The 17,147-nt window shown below is 42.0% G+C and overlaps 3 protein-coding genes across 3 annotated transcripts; 2 read left to right on the forward strand and 1 right to left on the reverse strand.

Moving 5' to 3' along the window:
* Positions 1 to 1,215: 1,215 nt before the first annotated feature.
* prmt5 (protein arginine methyltransferase 5) lies at positions 1,216 to 8,851 on the reverse strand. The gene is made up of 16 exons (XM_015014884.1): positions 8,626 to 8,851; positions 8,213 to 8,331; positions 6,430 to 6,515; positions 6,150 to 6,284; positions 5,934 to 6,046; positions 5,795 to 5,844; positions 5,528 to 5,691; positions 5,279 to 5,440; positions 5,104 to 5,181; positions 4,392 to 4,450; positions 3,541 to 3,663; positions 3,289 to 3,464; positions 2,297 to 2,500; positions 2,043 to 2,153; positions 1,904 to 1,968; positions 1,216 to 1,829 (listed from the first exon to the last, which is right to left on the reverse strand). Exons 1-16 carry the CDS (start codon positions 8,721 to 8,723, stop codon positions 1,677 to 1,679), a joined length of 1,896 nt encoding a protein of 631 aa, XP_014870370.1. The 5' UTR covers positions 8,724 to 8,851; the 3' UTR covers positions 1,216 to 1,676.
* A 470-nt stretch (positions 8,852 to 9,321) lies between these two features.
* Positions 9,322 to 11,494, forward strand: psmb11a (proteasome 20S subunit beta 11a). The gene has a single exon (XM_015014882.1). The coding sequence runs from the start codon at positions 9,615 to 9,617 to the stop codon at positions 10,641 to 10,643; it is 1,029 nt and encodes a 342-aa protein (XP_014870368.1). The 5' UTR covers positions 9,322 to 9,614; the 3' UTR covers positions 10,644 to 11,494.
* On the forward strand, positions 11,495 to 16,864 carry psmb5 (proteasome 20S subunit beta 5). The gene is made up of 3 exons (XM_015014883.1): positions 11,495 to 11,794; positions 12,992 to 13,298; positions 16,201 to 16,864. Exons 1-3 carry the CDS (start codon positions 11,510 to 11,512, stop codon positions 16,482 to 16,484), a joined length of 876 nt encoding a protein of 291 aa, XP_014870369.1. The 5' UTR covers positions 11,495 to 11,509; the 3' UTR covers positions 16,485 to 16,864.
* Positions 16,865 to 17,147: the final 283 nt, after the last annotated feature.

Consider the following 17,147-nt stretch of genomic DNA (forward strand, 5'->3'; position numbering starts at 1 on the left):
CAGCAGTGGATAAAACAGAAGGACACTCGATGAGTTCAGTTTCTTTTTATTTTTTTCTAAGCAGCTGAATCAGCATTTTTAACTTCATAACGTTGAGGAGCTTATATAAAGGACATTTTGTGTGCATATTTAGCAATGAAGAATATAGCCACTCATCTTTCAGCACAGTGCTTTATTTCACATTTTTAACCCCAACTACAGAATCATAAAGACAGAGGAAATATTAATTGAGAAGTCCTCGCTTTCAGTTAATCCATTCATCAAGTTCAGGCATAATTTAGCAGCAGCCAAATCATCTGGTTGATGAGGGATTAGTGTACTTAGAGTAAACACTTATTCTCGCTTTGTGTGTAGTTCGGGCATGAGTGGAAATCTGCAACTCTTCTGTGGCGAGTGTAAATTTCAGAAAGTCTATGGGCATCTGGCTAATTCATAAATTGGCACCTTCTGTTCATATTGTTTGTAGTTTTGTTTGCATGATCTCTGTAGGCTGGGGACGTGTTAATGCATAGAGAAATATGTCCAGCTGACCGTCTTTTCAAACCAAACTTATCATTGTGTACGATGCTGAATAACTATCAGACTGACCAGTTCTTGGTGTTCAGCTGAGACTGTGGAATTAAACTCTTAGTTCTTCTTTTCTGTTTCTGAATTTTCCGAATCGATTCGATATCGGCTCATACTTTTATCGGTATCGGAGATGGCTTTGCATACTCATAATGTTCAGAGAAAGACAGATTGTTGTGGATAAAGTAAAGGTTTATAGAGAACAAATTATATCACTGAGGAAGAGCAGTTTTTATTGGATTTTGAGAAAACAGAAAATCAAAAGTTGGCCTGGGAAGAGCTGAGGGGTGTGACTCCAGGCTTTTGACTTCCTTCTCCAGGCATTGTCTGTGTGCTTGCGTCTTCTTGCTTTCTTCGGCGTCTTTCACCTTTTTCTTTAACTCATTCTTAATCTTTCTCTTCCAGTTCCATGCTAACTTCCTCTAAATACATCATTGTCCTGTTCAGCTGTTTATCCGTGTACTTTAAATCCTTCTTTTGCAGCCAGCAGAGTCTTTTTCTCCTCCAAAGCCTGCCTCTCCTGCTCCAAGTTGCCTCCTGCATTTTTCTTTTTGAACCATATTTCGTCTGTTGAAACCATATTTTTCTTTTCATCAAAAGCTGACGATGTTCCAGTTACAAGCCATACTGAAATAACTGCAAACTGAGAACAGTACAGTGTATTTTTTTATTGAAAATGTTCAAACAACATAGGGACGTATAACAGGTGAGCAGAAAACGGTAACTTTCTCCCCCACACCTCCGGCACTGAAGATTGTATGGACATTATTCTGACATTTTATGGATCACGTGGAATGTGTCTGATAAGGCATAGGTCCAGTTGGATTGAATGTACATGTGCACAGGAACTGTTTGTAACCTGAACAGTTAGGACTAATGAGAGTTGCTAAAAGTGGATGGCCCTCGGTGAGCTCGGTTGTGTTTACAGGCGACAGCCGATCTGCGGGAATCGGTTCATTTATTATTTCTCTACAGACTCAACGTGGGACATCACAAGTCCAGGTTTTAACCGTGGATTTATAAAAAGAGGCTCAAACAACCATAAAGTCTTACTAAAAAAAAAAACAACAAACAGGTGGATGTCTGACAGGTGTGCTGACTCTTCATGTTCACAGGCCGATGGTGTAGGAGCGGCCGGCTGGATTGTGGATGGCAGAGCAGGAGGGCTCCGTCACGGCCCATTCGTACCAAACCTTCTTCCCATTGTTGCAGCGCCAGAATCGCACAGCGATGTCGTCGTCTCGGGATATAGAGATGGGTTGCTGTCAGAAAAAGGAAAGGATGTTTACTCCTTAAATCTAACTTTTAAATTTCGACCCGTGTGGAACTGACTCACTTTGAGGGGGAACAGGATGGGAAACCAGGAGAACATTCCAGGTGAATGCGTGTCTGGTTTTATACCTGGAACAAACGAGTTCATGAATTAAACTGCATCAATTGCCGACCATTACTACTTCTTCTTCACTCTAACTTACTAAGTGTGACATCTTTGTAGAGAGTGGTTTCAAAGTAGCCTGCAAAGCCATGGAGCACAGAGTTGCAATCCACAGAGAAGCGAAGACACTGGTACCGGTTATTGTTCATGTCTGAGAAAAAAAAAAAGATAAACATTCATTTTAATAATGTCTTGTGATAATATTCTACAGTCTACAGCAGGCACAAGGTAAGCTAAAATACAACAAGATTGTGTGTTTTGAAATGTTATACAATGACATTGTTGAGTGTCTACCTTTTGTGGGGTGTGTAAAAGTGAAGCAGGGTTTAGGTTCCGCTAGCTGGTGGAAGTTATGGAGTCGCACAACGTATGGTGTCTCAAAATGACACTCTGGGTCCTTGTCGCGTTCCCGGCACCCTCGAACTTCGTTGTACAGCTTGGAGGAAGACAGGGGAGCCAGGTAGGACGTGTAGGAACAGGGGATGCTGACTCCATCGTCTGCATTGAAGAGGAAAGAAAAATGATACACGACGCAACCAAGCGGTGAAGGTAATGAAGCGAGACAAATGCTTCTTCAGGGTTTCACCCACTCAAATTTATAACTGTTTAAGAGCACTAAGACCTGGTAAGACTGAAGCTTGTCCAACGTGTTCTAAAACCAGAACACCTTCAACATCAGAGTTTGTGTCGCACCAAATGTTGGATTAGATTAGTGGCAGAAGCAGCACTGGCTTTTTTTCTGGGGATCTTTTGCCACTGCCACATCAAAACTGTGACATTTCTGGAGTCTGTTTGTGGCTCTTGGTAGCAGCTTTTGCTCATCACCCTGGAAAACGGTTCTCTACAGTCTTAACCCCTGTAACACTCAGCTTTTTGACATAATAAATGTAGCATTATACAAGTTAGCATCAGTGATTCATGAACCAATGATGAGTTGGATGTCATCTGGTGAACTGGTGATAAATTTGAACTTAACCATGATAAGCACAAAAAAGCCAGCTAGCTATCAAGGCTATAGCAGCTAGTTAGCGGCAGAATGTCATTTAGATGTCTACAGGCGACTCAAATTGTTGCCTGATGGAAAAGTCCAGCGGTAAAACAAATTACATTGAATATACGACACTAAACAGCCCTGCCACAACAAAATGTAAGACCTGTGATTAACGTGTTTAAAACCAACTTGTTTTTTAAAAATGAATTTAAGACTTTTTAAGGATGCGCAGACATCCAGTTCTTGCACATCCTGGAGAGATGTGGAGGTTTGTAGGAAGCTTCGGTATCAGTACCTTTGAGAAAGTGCTGCGCTCCATCCAAGCACTCGGGTGAGAGCTCGTTGTCGCCGAACGAGCCCAGCAGCTCGCTGACGAGGATATCGGCTTTCTCTGGCGCTTCCCACTCCCGCATGTCACATGACACCACGGTCACCTGGTCGCCCCACTCCTCGAAGCGCCAGTTCTCTAATCTGAACAAAAGAAGCTCTTTAAGTTAAACAGTTACGTCCTTTAAACGTTCCAGAAAAATGAAGCAGCTCTACTCACGTGATTACAGCATTGGGGTTTTTCTCAACAGCATATATTCTCAGCTTTCGGTCTGCCTGTCTGGCAGCACGCAGGGATGCATTGACCAGAGGACCCCTTCCTGCACCCAACACCATCAACACCCTAAACCGACAAAAAAAAAAATTATCAGACACTTCTGGTGCTTCATACACCTTAAAGTGTTTGTGGTACAATTGTGATAATGCCAAAAATTATGAGGGAAAAAAAAATTACTATTTACTTTTTAGGTAACCGTATGGCTGTGAATGCATGGCACAGCATTCATGACATATACTAACAACAAATACTGTTCTTGAAAAACATGTCCATTTGAAACAGGCATCTTCAGGACGCCACTTAAAGAAGTGTGACATAAACTGCACATAGTAACCGCATTTAATCAAAATTTTCAAATTTACTGATCTTTATTGATTCTGTCTTGGAACAAAAAGTGGAGAAAATAGTCTGACTGACATTCTGATAATGCTGACAGATCTTTTAAAACACTTTTCTCCAGAACCAGTGATGTTTACAATCAGCCTGGCGTTATTTCAGGTGAATAATTTAGCCAAGTGTACCTTATTGCTAATGAAAGATGCAGATTCTGACTGATATTTATTGTATGAATGTGTATCCGGTTATTTTCTCTTGTTCCATCACATAAAATCCATTCAACTCCAGTGAATTTCTAACATAATGCCTCCCTACGTTTCTTTTTTTTTAACCAAGAGTATTACAGGATGATGGTAATGAAGGGTGGAGGGGAGCATTGACTGAGCTACAAATCATTACCCAGCTCAATTAAGAGTCCTAACTGTAATTTCATACAAATATAAGAACATCTTACTTACTGAACGTTGGTGTCTTTCTGCTCCTCTGGTACTCTGTCCAAAAGACATTTATATACAGCCTGAAAGAAAATTAAGACTATTAGACAAATGTGCCATTCTGCACAAAAAACATTTTAGATACAAGCGTTATTTAGATTCAGTTTAATGTCAATAGATGTTTTCCCTTTCTCACCATGCACATTTTAAAAAGCCTTGCGGGAAAACAAAATTACATGGAATATAAGATCATGTAGTCCTGTCAAAACAAGATTCAAGACCTGTGATCAACGTATTTGAGGCTAACTTACTTTTTTTAAAAAATGAGTTTAAAGTGTTTTAAGGCCTTAACTTTAGATACATGAATGTAAGGATGTGCAGCCAACATGTGACTGTGACTGCATGGCACAGCAGTCAAACCTCATTCTTGAAAAATATTTCCATTTACAATATACTTAAGATTCATATCACTAAATGCTCTCTGTAACTGCTTTTAAGTGTGTTTTCAAATTTACCGATATTTATTGATGTTCTCATGGAACAAGGAGTGGAGAAAATTTGAAAAATATTCCCAATCACTGTTAATTTTTTATTCCAATTACCATCGACAACTGCAATTTATTGAGAAAATAAATCAAAATTCTTGTCATGACAAGAATTTTTCACAATAAATTAACCATGATAAATGCCCACACCCTCCTTAAAAATACAAAACAACATTCGTCCACTGGCTCACCTGTTGGTACTGAGAATATTTAATGGGATCCTTCTCAAATACTTCATATGTCTGAGACTCCAGGTTGTCCATGAGGGGCTAAATGAAGGACAAAAAACAAGAAATCAACTTCGCTGCGAGTCAAAAAGCTGATTAAAGAAAATAAAAGAAGTGAGGACAGTGTGGAGGTGTTGACCTGTAGAGGTGACTGCAGGTAGTCTTCGTAGCCTTTGGCAAACAGCTCATAGGTGTTAGGCGCAGGCCTGTTCTGGTTGAGGTATTCCAGGTATTGCAGGTAGGACCTGAAGTCCTTCTCAGTGTGCCGATTGGCGCCTGTGAAGATAAATTGAGCCTCCAACTGGAAAGGCAAGAGTGTGTTTTTGTTAAAAAGGAAACTATGAAATTTGGATAATCAACCAAACCGCTGGGAGCTTTGATGTCGGACCTTAAAAAGCCGGAAGATTATCCTCTGATGGGCTTTAGACAAAACAGGGAAGCCTTTCTTATTAGTTAGGAAGATGCTAGTGGGAAGCACGGCTGCTTTGATCGGCTCTCCGAGCCACTTATCGATCACAGCGTCTGACGGCATGTCGGCTCCCACTTCAATCGCTGCAGGAATAGAAAACGAGCACATTCTCAGTAGGGGGGAAAAGAAAAGGGTCTGAAGTACTTGTAATGCTTTAATTTGCTGCGTGGCAGCAAGTTCTCTCACCGAGACAGATCCTCTTGTTGTAATCACAGAGGGTTCTGAATGAGTGCCACCTGAAAAAACAAAGATTGATAAAGAAACTGAGCCGCAGTTTTCATTTGATTCAGCGCTCCTGCTGATGAGGGAGCAGAATAAAGCTAACCAGCTCCAGGTTTTCTCATCCGCGCTCGTCTCGTCTAAGCAAGCGGTCGGCTCGTTCTCGATCAGGTCATCCCGCATGTCTTCTGGGGCCACCAACGGGACACGGATCCAGAACTAACCAACAGAAAGAGGAGCTGGGGTTAAAGCCAGGACTGCAGCAGGGATGCGTCAAATCCAATTGCAGGCTTCCGCCGGATGCCCCGATGCTGTGTCTCACGTTTGAGGTGTGGTGTCCAGTGTGGATGTGGTTTAGCAGCATTCGGGCTAGATTGGCATTATTGGGGCCCTTCAAAGGGATCATGAAGACAGGCAGACCCAGGTAGGCTGAGAAGTTCAGTTCCTGTGCAAGAGCCTGGAGAGAAACGCAGAAAAACAAAAAAAGATGAGAGGAGAAAGTGACGACAGATGCAAACAGAGAGGAGCTCTGATGAGACCAAGGAACTGCCAGCCTCACAGCATGCAAAGGAAGTGAGAAATGTTCAGACTAAGGAACGTACAGCTTCAGAGTTCCTCCGCTCCGTTTCCAATTCTGAATCCACGTCGACCCATTGGGAGAGCTTCCCGACAATCAGAGTATTCCAGTCTACAAAAAGACAGAGAACAGCCAACTTATTGTTAAAAAAGAAAAAAAAAAAAAAAGAAAAAAGAAAAAACATGCCAGGTCACCCCAGTTTTATCTGCATTAACTTTTGTGTTAAATGTTAAATTATCAGTGGCTCTCTCATTCTAGATAGCCTGATTTATTGATTTGGTCATTTACAACCTTTACATACACAAGTAAAAATAAAAAACACAATGCTTAGACCTGTCGCAGTAAACAACAAATCAATTAATCGCTTCATCGTTTTCCTCTCTCTTTTTCTACCAAAAACTGGATGACAAAAGTCTTCAGTCTGCTAAATTGGTCTCAACTAGCCCTTATTTTGAAAGACAATTTTATTGGCGGAGACTTCATAATTCATTTTACTTCTGGTTTCTCTTGTTTTGTTTTGGATATTTTTAATGTCTTCCTGTTTCAGTGTTAAATGTCTGTTAGAATTTAAAGTTTTTTAATCTTCGGGAATGTGTTCTTGCATTATCGTGCAATGACTGTTACATTACTTGGAAATGGTCTCAAAACAACAACGTTATCATTTGTCGCAATAACTTCTGGGGCAATTCATTGTCCAGCAAAATTTTGTTATCTGACAAACTATGCTGAAACATACAAAAAACAGAAAATTAGCAAGACAAAACTAGGAATTTAAATATTTAGATTCCTGTGAGTGGCAAGAACAGAAAGTGTGGAACAAAAAAAGTCTAGATGGAAGAATAACTTTATAGATTTGGTTTCTGATACAATGTCACACTAACGGGTCAAGCTATAACGGGTCACTAACGTGTTATGGAGAATGTACGTGTACAGTGCGTTTTAACAGACACTAACGCCACTTTGATAGGAAACTGGGATGTATTTGGCTTCATTATTCGTCGAAACACAGAAATATCACACCAAGGTATCCGACTCTCTGATTTATGATCACAGTATTTGTGTTCCTAGACCTACAAGATTAATGAAAATGAATTATTCTACAAAGTTACCTTCTTTATTTGGATGTAGGTCTGTTTTATTTTAAATCAGCAGTTTACAATGAAACTGAAAGCCGTGCAAGTTCAATCTGATTTCACAGCTGTTTACAATAGTCAAGTCAAAATTACGAGCAATTTTAAGAAGATGTATCGACTAAAGCGGAGCACGTACATGTTGAGAAATAGACGTAAATCAATTTCTTTTAAAAAAGCGTATGCATGGCTTTTTAATTAGTTTTAGAAATATCAATTATTGATATTAGGTTAGGTTTTAGGGCAAACAGGGGATTTTTGTCCAAAAGTTAAATAGAAAATAGTTGCTAGAATTCATGTTTAACTCAGTTTGAGCATAACTAGGTCATAAAATTAGATACTTTGATGCCTTTAGTTTTGCATAGTGAACATTTTCATGTTCATGACTAATGTTAAGCTGTTTTACATGATCTAATATTAATAGCATTAAAAGTATTAGTCAACATGAAATGCATACTATACAGTTCTTTGAAAAAGAGCGGAAAAACCTTGAAACTCAACTTAATTTCCTAATCAGCATTAGATTTGCTTTTTACTGGACACGGTTAAACATTACTCAGTTGAAACTTTAAATAAGAAATGCGAGGAATTCCCTAGAGTACGAAAATGGCCTGTTATATTTTTAACTGTAAATGAAGAAAGTACATCTCCTAGCTTTGCTGTGGTATACAGACTAACCTCGTCCACAAAGCAGCAGGTCTGAACGGGTCTGGGCCCCGGGTCTGGACTTAGCGGGCTCCAACTCAGACTCTCTCTTGAACCTCGGATGGAACAGGGGCATGCACAGGAAGTCAAACCTGAGGAGGAAAATGAACCTTAAATAACACCGACATGCTTAAAATAGAAGCCCGGAGAAAAGCGAAAGGCACTTAATAGAATACGTTTTAAAAAGGCGAGGAAATATTGAGCACAACAGCCCACGCTGCTGCTATAAACACTTCAGAGGATCATCAAGCATCGTTGTAATGAGGGCACGTGCTGAGAACTCGCCGGCTAGCTTAGCCAGCATCCCGCTCTCACACAAAAAATAACAAGGCGAGACGTATTATTACGGCTCAAAACTGACACGCAGAGTCAAACACTCTCCTCACCCGAGTTTGGCGACCGCAGCTAGCGTGTCAGCTATCTCTGGCACGCAATTCAAATCTCTCCCACAGGACACTCTGCTCCCCGTACTAACAGACGCCATGGCTTCTATCCGACTGAATGGGGGGGACCATCTTGCCCCGTCGCTAGGGAAACTGGCGCCATTTTGGATCCAAAAGGACGTGGAAAAGTATCGAATGTGAAGGCATTCAGAGCCAAAATGGCTCCGCAAGGACGCCGGTTGCATATCCCGTAAATTACCGCGATAATTATCCAGTGCCAGGATTCCACCCCTCCCCCCCATTTCCATTAATTCAGTGACATAAATAAAATAAAAATAAAATAAAATTAATTAATTAATGAAACCATACATATGAAAAAAGTTTTTGATAAATGTCAAGGGAAAAGTGAAAACTCTAATTTAACTAGTTAACAATATCCTAATATAGAATTATGATTTTAAAAAGCTCTCTATATTTTTAGTCTTAATACACGAAAAGTTAATCATAATACAAAAAGAGCTAAACCAAAAAAATAAATAAAAATCAAAGCTTTTATCTGCTGACTGAAAGCAAAATAAAAAGTGTAACTGTTGCATAACTAGATAACCCACTCACCACACACACACATCTACACAATCACACTCTCTTCTCAGAATGAAAGCTTTGCAGAAAGAGGCTTCACTGCATATCAAATTCACAGCAAGAAGAGTGAAACATTGCTTACAGATATGTTTGTGCGTGTGTGCGGTGCAAGCTGCAACATTTGTTAGAGCTATAAAAGGATAAAAGGGCACCCTTAGGAGCAGATGAAAAAGTGGACTTCCTGGGAATGATTCTTCATCAGAACCCTAGCTGTGGTTGGAAAACATATGGCTTTGTCTGATTATTGCTTGGTTTTCTTGTGGACTACCGATCTTCTATGTTAACTGAAAGGATCTACAGATTATGTGATCAACCCAGCAATTCATAGCTTGTTTTTTTTTAATACTAATATGGCTCTGGAAGATATTTGTTGCTTCAAAGACAAGCCTGCGCAGCAACTGTTTCCTTTTCCAGCTTTGGAGACAGATTACCACAACCTTGAGTTGGAAAGACTGAAGACATCTCAGACAAACTGTGGGGATCCACAGCACATTTTCATGCCACCTTTCCCACAAGCCACCCCATTCATCAGCAGACGCACGTCTCGTTTCGGACCGCCAAACCATGTGCTGACCGTGCAAAGGCCTTTCTCTCTGTCTCATGGAACAACAACCTTGGGTTTTATTTTCCAAGGTGGTGTAATTGCAGCAGCAGACACACGTGCCAGTGCGGGTGGCCTTGTTGCATGTCCGGCTGTACACAAGATCACCCCTATTCACTCCCATTTAGTGGTCACCTCCTCAGGCAGCGGTGCAGACTGCATGCTTTGGGAGCGCATCCTGATCAGAGAGATCAGACTGTATGAGCTGCGGCATAAGCGTCGACTTTCCATAAGAGCTTCTGCCAAGCTTCTTTCCTGTATGTTGCATCCATTTAAAGGGACTGATGTGTGTGTGGCACTCACTCTGTGTGGTTGGGAAAAGGAAGAAGGGAGCACTGGGCTGGTTCACAGCTTTGGCAACCAATCTTTTGTGACTGATGTAAGCTCTTCAGGCAGTGTCGGCAACACTTCAGCAGCAGATCCGCTATCCCCAACCAGTGGCCCACGGGTTATCTACGTGTGCAGCGATGGCGCCCGACTGCAAGGAGATATCATCTCTGTTGGATCAGGGTCTCCTTATGCTTATGGAGTCCTGGATGGGGGTCTGAGTTGGAGTTTGAGTAAAGAAGAAGCCATCTCCTTGGCAAGAGAAGCCGTTTTCAGAGCCACTCACAGGGATGCCTACTCTGGAAACAATGTGGATCTTTTTCACATCGATGCCCAGGGCTGGATCCAAAGACCAAGGGAGGACCTGAAAGAAGAATATTACAGAGAGTTGGAGAGGAGGTCCAAACACAGAAGAGAAACGAAAAAGAGAGATACAATAGAAAGCAGTTAGAGCAAACAAGGGAACTGTGTTGGGCTTTGGAGATAAAAATTATGCACCTAGGCTGATCAAAAAGTAGTTATAAGTTGTGGTAAACCTCTTCTAGTTTTTAAGGGTACTTTATGAAACTTATAATGTTTATCCAACCTTTAAGGAATATTCCCTAAAGTTAAATTCCCTAAATGTTACATCAGGAAAATGGTAGCTAACATTCAAGGAATCTTTGAACCCATTGTAAGGGTATTCTAGAGGTAACATAATCAAAGTTGTAGATAAACTTCAATGAACCTCTATAGAATGTTACCGATTTTCTAGAAAGAGTTCAAAACAACTTTTATTTACCTTTTGGGGATTGTCCTCTGAACATTGTTGGAACATTGTGAAAGTTGCATGTATTGTTCAAAGACTCTTTATGAAATTTCCCTGAAAGTTCTTTAAAGGGTACATAACTAAAATACTATTCAATCTTCTGGATAACATTGTAAATTAAACATATTTTTCTTTGAACTTGTAGAGAACATGTCAATTCCTAAATGTCACACTATTAATGGAGAGAATCTCCTGGTAACCTGCTCTCCATGTTATCTGAAGAATAGAAAATATATAACCTTCTGAGGATGTTCCTCCAAGTAAACTTCAGGGAATGTTCAAAAATAATAACCAAAAGTTCAAACCGTTTTGGAAATCTTCCCTCAAGTTCTGGCAAGGTTGGTGTTTTTTTGGGCACGTCCTTCAACAAGCCATTAAATTATTTGGAAGTTAGTCTACACAAAATAAGGTTCGAAAGCCTCGCTTTGTTTTTCTTTGTTTGGCCATGACATATTTTTGACTTTTTCAGTCATTCACCACACAGGGGCGCTGTGTAATTTTTTGCAGCCATGAAGAATAAATCTTCCTGCTCTTGCCGGAAGTTGCTTGCTCATCGCACTCTTTCAAAGATGGCTCTTGCTAGTGTGTTAAGTAGTGATTGTCCGGATTTTTCGTCTGATTATCGGCAGCCATTCGCCTTCGGCTGCGGTTCCGGACAGAACGAAGGAGAATCTGAAGCTGGACCGGGAGAAAGTCTCAGTTTTTGCGTTAAGAACTCGCTGCTCGCTGGGGATGAAGATGGCGTTGAGAGGAAAATAGAGTTTCTGCACGGAACAACCACATTAGCGTTTAAAGTAAGTGCAGTTATCGTTTGTTGTTGCTAGACGTTGTCATTAGAGTCATACTAATTGGATATGTTTCCTAAAGGACATTTATATTTGTTTTAAATCATACGCTACGGTTCATATCAGACAATGACCCAAACGTTAGCTTGGTGCCGCTAGCTCGGCTAAAAACTGCTTTCTCATGGCAGAGAAACGGACTTGGTTTACTGCTGAATATTATCAAAACAGAACACCGTCAGTTCCATACGTAACTTTACCAACCTTTTTACCTCTACGAGTAGACATTAATCTGTACATCGTTTTGTTCCCATATTGTAATTTTTAATGACATTACATCTTCAAATAAACTAGAGCTTCATAGTCGGGTCCTGCACCCTGTGTTGTTGTTTATGGCAATAAGAAAGCAGACAGTGAATGTCTCAACTCTCTAACCTGTGTTGTTATTCTGTTATGACAGCTATGTGACATGTTTCTTCTTTAAAAAAATAATGTCAAGAGGACCTGTCATCATTCTGTATAGGTGGCTGCAATCCAAATAATAAATAAAAATTAAAATGGTTAACTAAATATAATAGATAAATAAAAATTAAACACTATTATATAATGATCTTGTAGGGTAAGATTCATTTCTTGCAAGTAAATACAGGTTCATGGCACCAGTCAGCATTCTGAATTGAATTGAGTTCTGTTATTGTAAAACTTTGCTTCAAACTCAGGACAGGTTCCAAACTCCTATAATTTGATGTTTTTATGTAGACAAAGACATAAAAGTAATCCATCTTATGCCGAAGCAGAAGATGGATTGCACCCATGGGGAGTTGGATCATTTTCTCTCCTTAAAAATAATAAAAATTGTAGTTTCCAGTTTTTTCTGACAGTTGTACTATGAAAGTAGATGAATAGCATCAACATATTTTATTTTTTTTCCCCGTTACTCTGAAAAATAGAGATTAGCAATGATATAGTTTTGAAAATGCTCCTTTGTTGGACTTTATTAGTAAACATAAATAGATTCAAGATTAGTAGCTGGAAATTACAGAGAAAAAGAACCATGTTTTACATTTACCTGATACGTGTTGTTTTCACAATAATTGTTTAAACAACGTTGCCATACCTACATTTGTATTTTGTTGATTCCTGTGTTATAACACTTGATTAGTTACCGAATGGAGCATAACACGGGTCTTCTCGCCTTGTTTCCTTCAGTTCCAGCATGGCGTCATCGTGGCGGTGGACTCTCGGGCCACGGCGGGCTCCTACATCGCCTCGCAGACGGTGAAGAAGGTGATCGAGATCAACCCTTACCTCCTGGGGACCATGGCCGGAGGCGCCGCAGACTGCAGCTTCTGGGAGCGCCTGCTCGCCCGCCAGTGCCGCATCTACGAGCTGCGCAACAAAGAGCGCATCTCTGTGGCGGCCGCCTCGAAGCTGCTGGCCAACATGGTGTACCAGTACAAAGGCATGGGACTCAGCATGGGCACCATGGTGTGCGGCTGGGACAAGAGAGGACCTGGTAAGCGCAACAAGTGCATTGAACATGTGGCTTTTTATAAAAGAAAATAATAAAATTACTAGAAGTACATTTTAGTTTAGTTTTCTTTACCTTTTATAATAAAATATTATATAAAGTACATCTTTTTAAAGTCATTGTTTGCAGCTCAAAGCAAGTTTTATTTTATAGCTGCAGGAGCAAAAGTGGCTCCTTAAATAGGAAAAGGACTGCTGGTGTAGACTCTGCAAACCTGGTGGAGATGTACCCAAGAAAACTTGGTGTTGCAAAAAAAGTTGTGCAAAGTATTTTTTCAGGGAGCTAAAAACAAATGCATGTCACACTTTTTAATTGTTTTTTATTGTTATTATTATGAAAAAGAGAAAACCATACGTCATTTTTCTTTCTCCTTTGTATTTATGCACGACTGTGTGTTGGCATGGCTGTAGATGGGAAGCGTTTTTCTCAGGGGGTTTAAAAATGTGCAGTTCCTTTGCCTGACCAGTAGATGGTGCTGCAGCGCCTCTTTTCCTCTCCCCTTGTTGATAATGTCACACTATGCATTTTGGATGCCAAACGCTGCAAGGCTCTACATCAGAAGGTGTGTTTAAAGAGGCCACCACAGTGACACAGTAATGGGAAATCAATGATCCCGGGACTGTGGGCTAGTGGGAGCGCCGCCGGATGATGGGCGGCGGGGGTCTCTGCTCGGACACTCCGGGTCACGCGTATAAATGCCACGACATGGAACGGCGATCAATGCCAGCTTTATCTTGTACGGCTTCAGGCTGACGCCGACAGACGCGCCGGACACACGCCTAATCCCCAGCAATCAATTGAGGAAACAAGGATCCTGTTATGAGTTCAACAGGTCAAGCAATGTAAATATGTCCGCTCTCAGCGCCTTCGTGACTGAGCAGAGAGGTATATGTCAGGGAAATTAAATCAATCACTATAAGGTAAGAAAGCTCATTAAAGCTACTACAACCACGTCAAGTGCACTTTATTCCCCTCAGATGAAGTGTCTTAAGCTGCATGCTAAATAAATGGAGTAAAAGCCACGCTAAGGAGCCTGACAAATGCTGCTCCATGTAATAACATTACATATTATGACACTTTGTAATCAGCGTACAGTTAACGGCTTTTATTTCAACGGAGAAAAAAAAAGTGACGGGCGTAATGTACAGACTCCTTTCAAAGACAGGACAGGCTTGTAATAGGGTCGCATATGAATAATCGGGCCTCATTAGGGAAAAGAAGGGTACCGTGTGATCGGAAGCCTCGTCAGACGACCCGTGTGGCAGATGGGTTTTTTACCGCCACTCCCAAGATGGTGATGTAACGACTTAGTTTTTTTTTTTTTTTTGTCCCTACTCACTTTTTAAACGAATTCAAGGACCGACCCAGTGGATGGCAGTCGTCCACGGACCACGCTGCGCTCATCACCTACATCTAAATACTGTTATTCCAGCCAGCTGCACAGCCTGCTGCTTAAAAAGGGACTCCTTAAGCACCTGTCAGCCGGTTGATAAAGTAGAAGAAGTCTCCGTCGGCCGGCGCGGCCTCACCGTGCGGACTGCGTTTCCGCTGCCTCCACTCACCGTTTCTGTCACGAGCGCGCACAGCGGCTGAGTCAGAGTTGGAGGGGGCAGAGACTATGAAGAGTAGCCACATTGGCTCCACAAAGGCCCCAGGTGTGCGCTCCTATACCGTTTCTATACTTGGACCTCTTAAAGAGTCCTCAACCCTCCCCACTACCCCTTCCATCAAGCATGCCACTCGACAAAAGAGGGCCGCCTTTACAGCTCCCTTTCCCTGCCTATTATGTTTTTAACGAGTCCCTCGCAGTTTCCAAGTGGAACAGGCAGGTCTTGGAATGGCAAATTACCCCCGTGCGCACGCAGGCGCTGGATGATTATCATGGCAATCTAACGACAGGCTCAGGAAGCTGCAATTTGCCAGCTGAAACCAATACTAAGATTCTTTTTCTTTCTTTCTTCTTTCCTTTTTTTTTTTTTTTTTTTTTAACGCCCTGAAAAGCAAGTGGCTCTCGAGCTTTAATAGACTGTCACTAGTTAAGCTGAGAATCAGAGAGCGGGGTTGATCTGCATGCGTTCCCGGATTGGTTTTCACAGGTTTCGGCTCTGTAAAAGCGTTCTGAGAGAAAAAAAAAAAGAAAAAAAAAGAAATCCATGCCTTTTCGCAGGCTGGCTTCTTTTCACCGCTCGTGGGCGAACTCGCAGGCTGGTGCTCGTCACTCTGGAGCCGGGCCCGTGGGGAGCGTGTGTCACGGCTCAGAACAAAATGTTGTGCATGTGTCCGTGATGCGTGGCGTGGAGCGAACTGTCCCTCACATGTCCGTCAAAGCGTTGCAGAAGTTGCGTCGCTCGAGGGCTTACAGCAGGGCGGGTTGACGAGCTCACGGCCCCAAACTCCGTGTAGATGGCTGCGAATGTGCCCGTCTGATATCCACGGGATGTGAGCACGCTGTAGTGTTGTTTTTTTCATTTTCTCGTCCTCCACGATGAGGCGTGAGCCGCAGTTACCTGGACAACTCAGGTTATGGGTCGATAGTTAATTTTTGGCCTGTTTGCAGAGAATCAATAAGAACCAGAGAAGGGGACCTTTGGGCAGACGGCGTTATGGGGCCGCGCCTCGTCAGCAGGTTCCATGGTCGGCTTCATTTTACTTGAAGAGGATGCAGCTGTTCATATCTGCCAGCCCTCGCTTCACTTGGAGGGGTTGCAGCTGCTCTTATTTTCTCTCTGGAGGATGTGTATGTATGTGTGTGTGTGTGTGTGTGGTGCGTTTACAGACTTGTGTGTTTTGTGCTACATCATTTTAGCAACACCTGAATCGGGAGAAGCAACTCCCGCGACGCCACCTCCTCACCTTCCCGACCTACCTTTTTGCCCTCTCTCTTTAGGGCTGTACTACGTCGACTCGGAGGGCAATCGGGTGTGCGGCGACCTGTTCGCGGTGGGCTCGGGCTCCATGTACGCCTACGGCGTAATGGACAGCGGCCTGCGGCACAGCCTGAGCGTGGAGGAGGCCTGTGAGCTGGGCCGCCGCGCCATCTACCAGGCGACATACCGTGACGCCTACAGCGGAGGGCAGGTCAACTTGTACCACGTCCACAGCAAAGGTTGGACACGGGTCTCCCAGACCGACGTGCTGACGCTGCACCAGCAGTACAAAGAGCAAGCGTAACTGATGGGGAAGAAGGAAGTTGAGAGGAGTGGTTGGAGACGGGGGAGGGGGGAGGAAGAAAAAGTTTTCCAAATCCCAATCTTTAAAAATGTTCTGAAAGGTTAACACAATAAAAAGGACTCAGTTACTCATCACCTTCCAGTTTCATCACTTCTGTTACTCGTTGCTAGCTTCATATTGTACATGTTAACAATGCCAGTAAGCTCCACTCACCTTGTACAGAGGGATAATTTGAGGGGCTGCAGAGAGGGCGCCGATGATTCATACAAGCTTAACTCGGTGTGGGAGTAGTGTGGTGCTCACCTGGTGTACCGTTCATTTCAGATCCTACCCTTGAAAACTAAAATGTCTTCTACAATAAAGCCTGTGTTCTTTCTCAAGATCGTGCCTCTGCTGTTTCTGTTCAACTTTGGGTCGAAGGATGTACAGATGAAAAACAATAAAAAACCTGTGGATCACAGATCAATCAGCGTTTTGGTAGGATTTTCACAGATTTATTTCTTACATAATCCTCGATGGCCACTGTGGGAGAACCCTCCCACAGTGGTAGAGGTAGATTGTTGTAGCAAAATACAATGCAATAATGAAACCTTGTGATTAAAACACTCAAAAAGTACATTGATAAAATATAATAAATAAATTATTTTTGCTTTATTCTTTTTC

The sequence above is a fragment of the Poecilia latipinna genome, unplaced genomic scaffold (assembly GCF_001443285.1).
Source record: "Poecilia latipinna isolate Pla-1442-1.1 unplaced genomic scaffold, P_latipinna-1.0 Scaffold1855, whole genome shotgun sequence".
NCBI lineage: Eukaryota > Metazoa > Chordata > Actinopteri > Cyprinodontiformes > Poeciliidae > Poecilia > Poecilia latipinna.

Excerpts from the sequence above, each read along its gene's own strand:
- prmt5 (XM_015014884.1), bottom strand. The coding sequence starts at position 8,723 with ATGGCGTCTGTTAGTACGGGGAGCAGAGTGTCCTGTGGGAGAGATTTG. Across the intron at positions 5,441-5,527 it reads TAATCTTCCGGCTTTTTAAG|TTGGAGGCTCAATTTATCTT; the intron begins GTCCGACATCAA and ends TTGCCTTTCCAG. Across the intron at positions 4,451-5,103 it reads AATATTCTCAGTACCAACAG|GCTGTATATAAATGTCTTTT; the intron begins GTGAGCCAGTGG and ends ATTTTCTTTCAG.
- psmb11a (XM_015014882.1), top strand. The coding sequence starts at position 9,615 with ATGGCTCTGGAAGATATTTGTTGCTTCAAAGACAAGCCTGCGCAGCAA.
- psmb5 (XM_015014883.1), top strand. The coding sequence starts at position 11,510 with ATGAAGAATAAATCTTCCTGCTCTTGCCGGAAGTTGCTTGCTCATCGC. Across the intron at positions 11,795-12,991 it reads CAACCACATTAGCGTTTAAA|TTCCAGCATGGCGTCATCGT; the intron begins GTAAGTGCAGTT and ends TGTTTCCTTCAG. Across the intron at positions 13,299-16,200 it reads CTGGGACAAGAGAGGACCTG|GGCTGTACTACGTCGACTCG; the intron begins GTAAGCGCAACA and ends CTCTCTCTTTAG.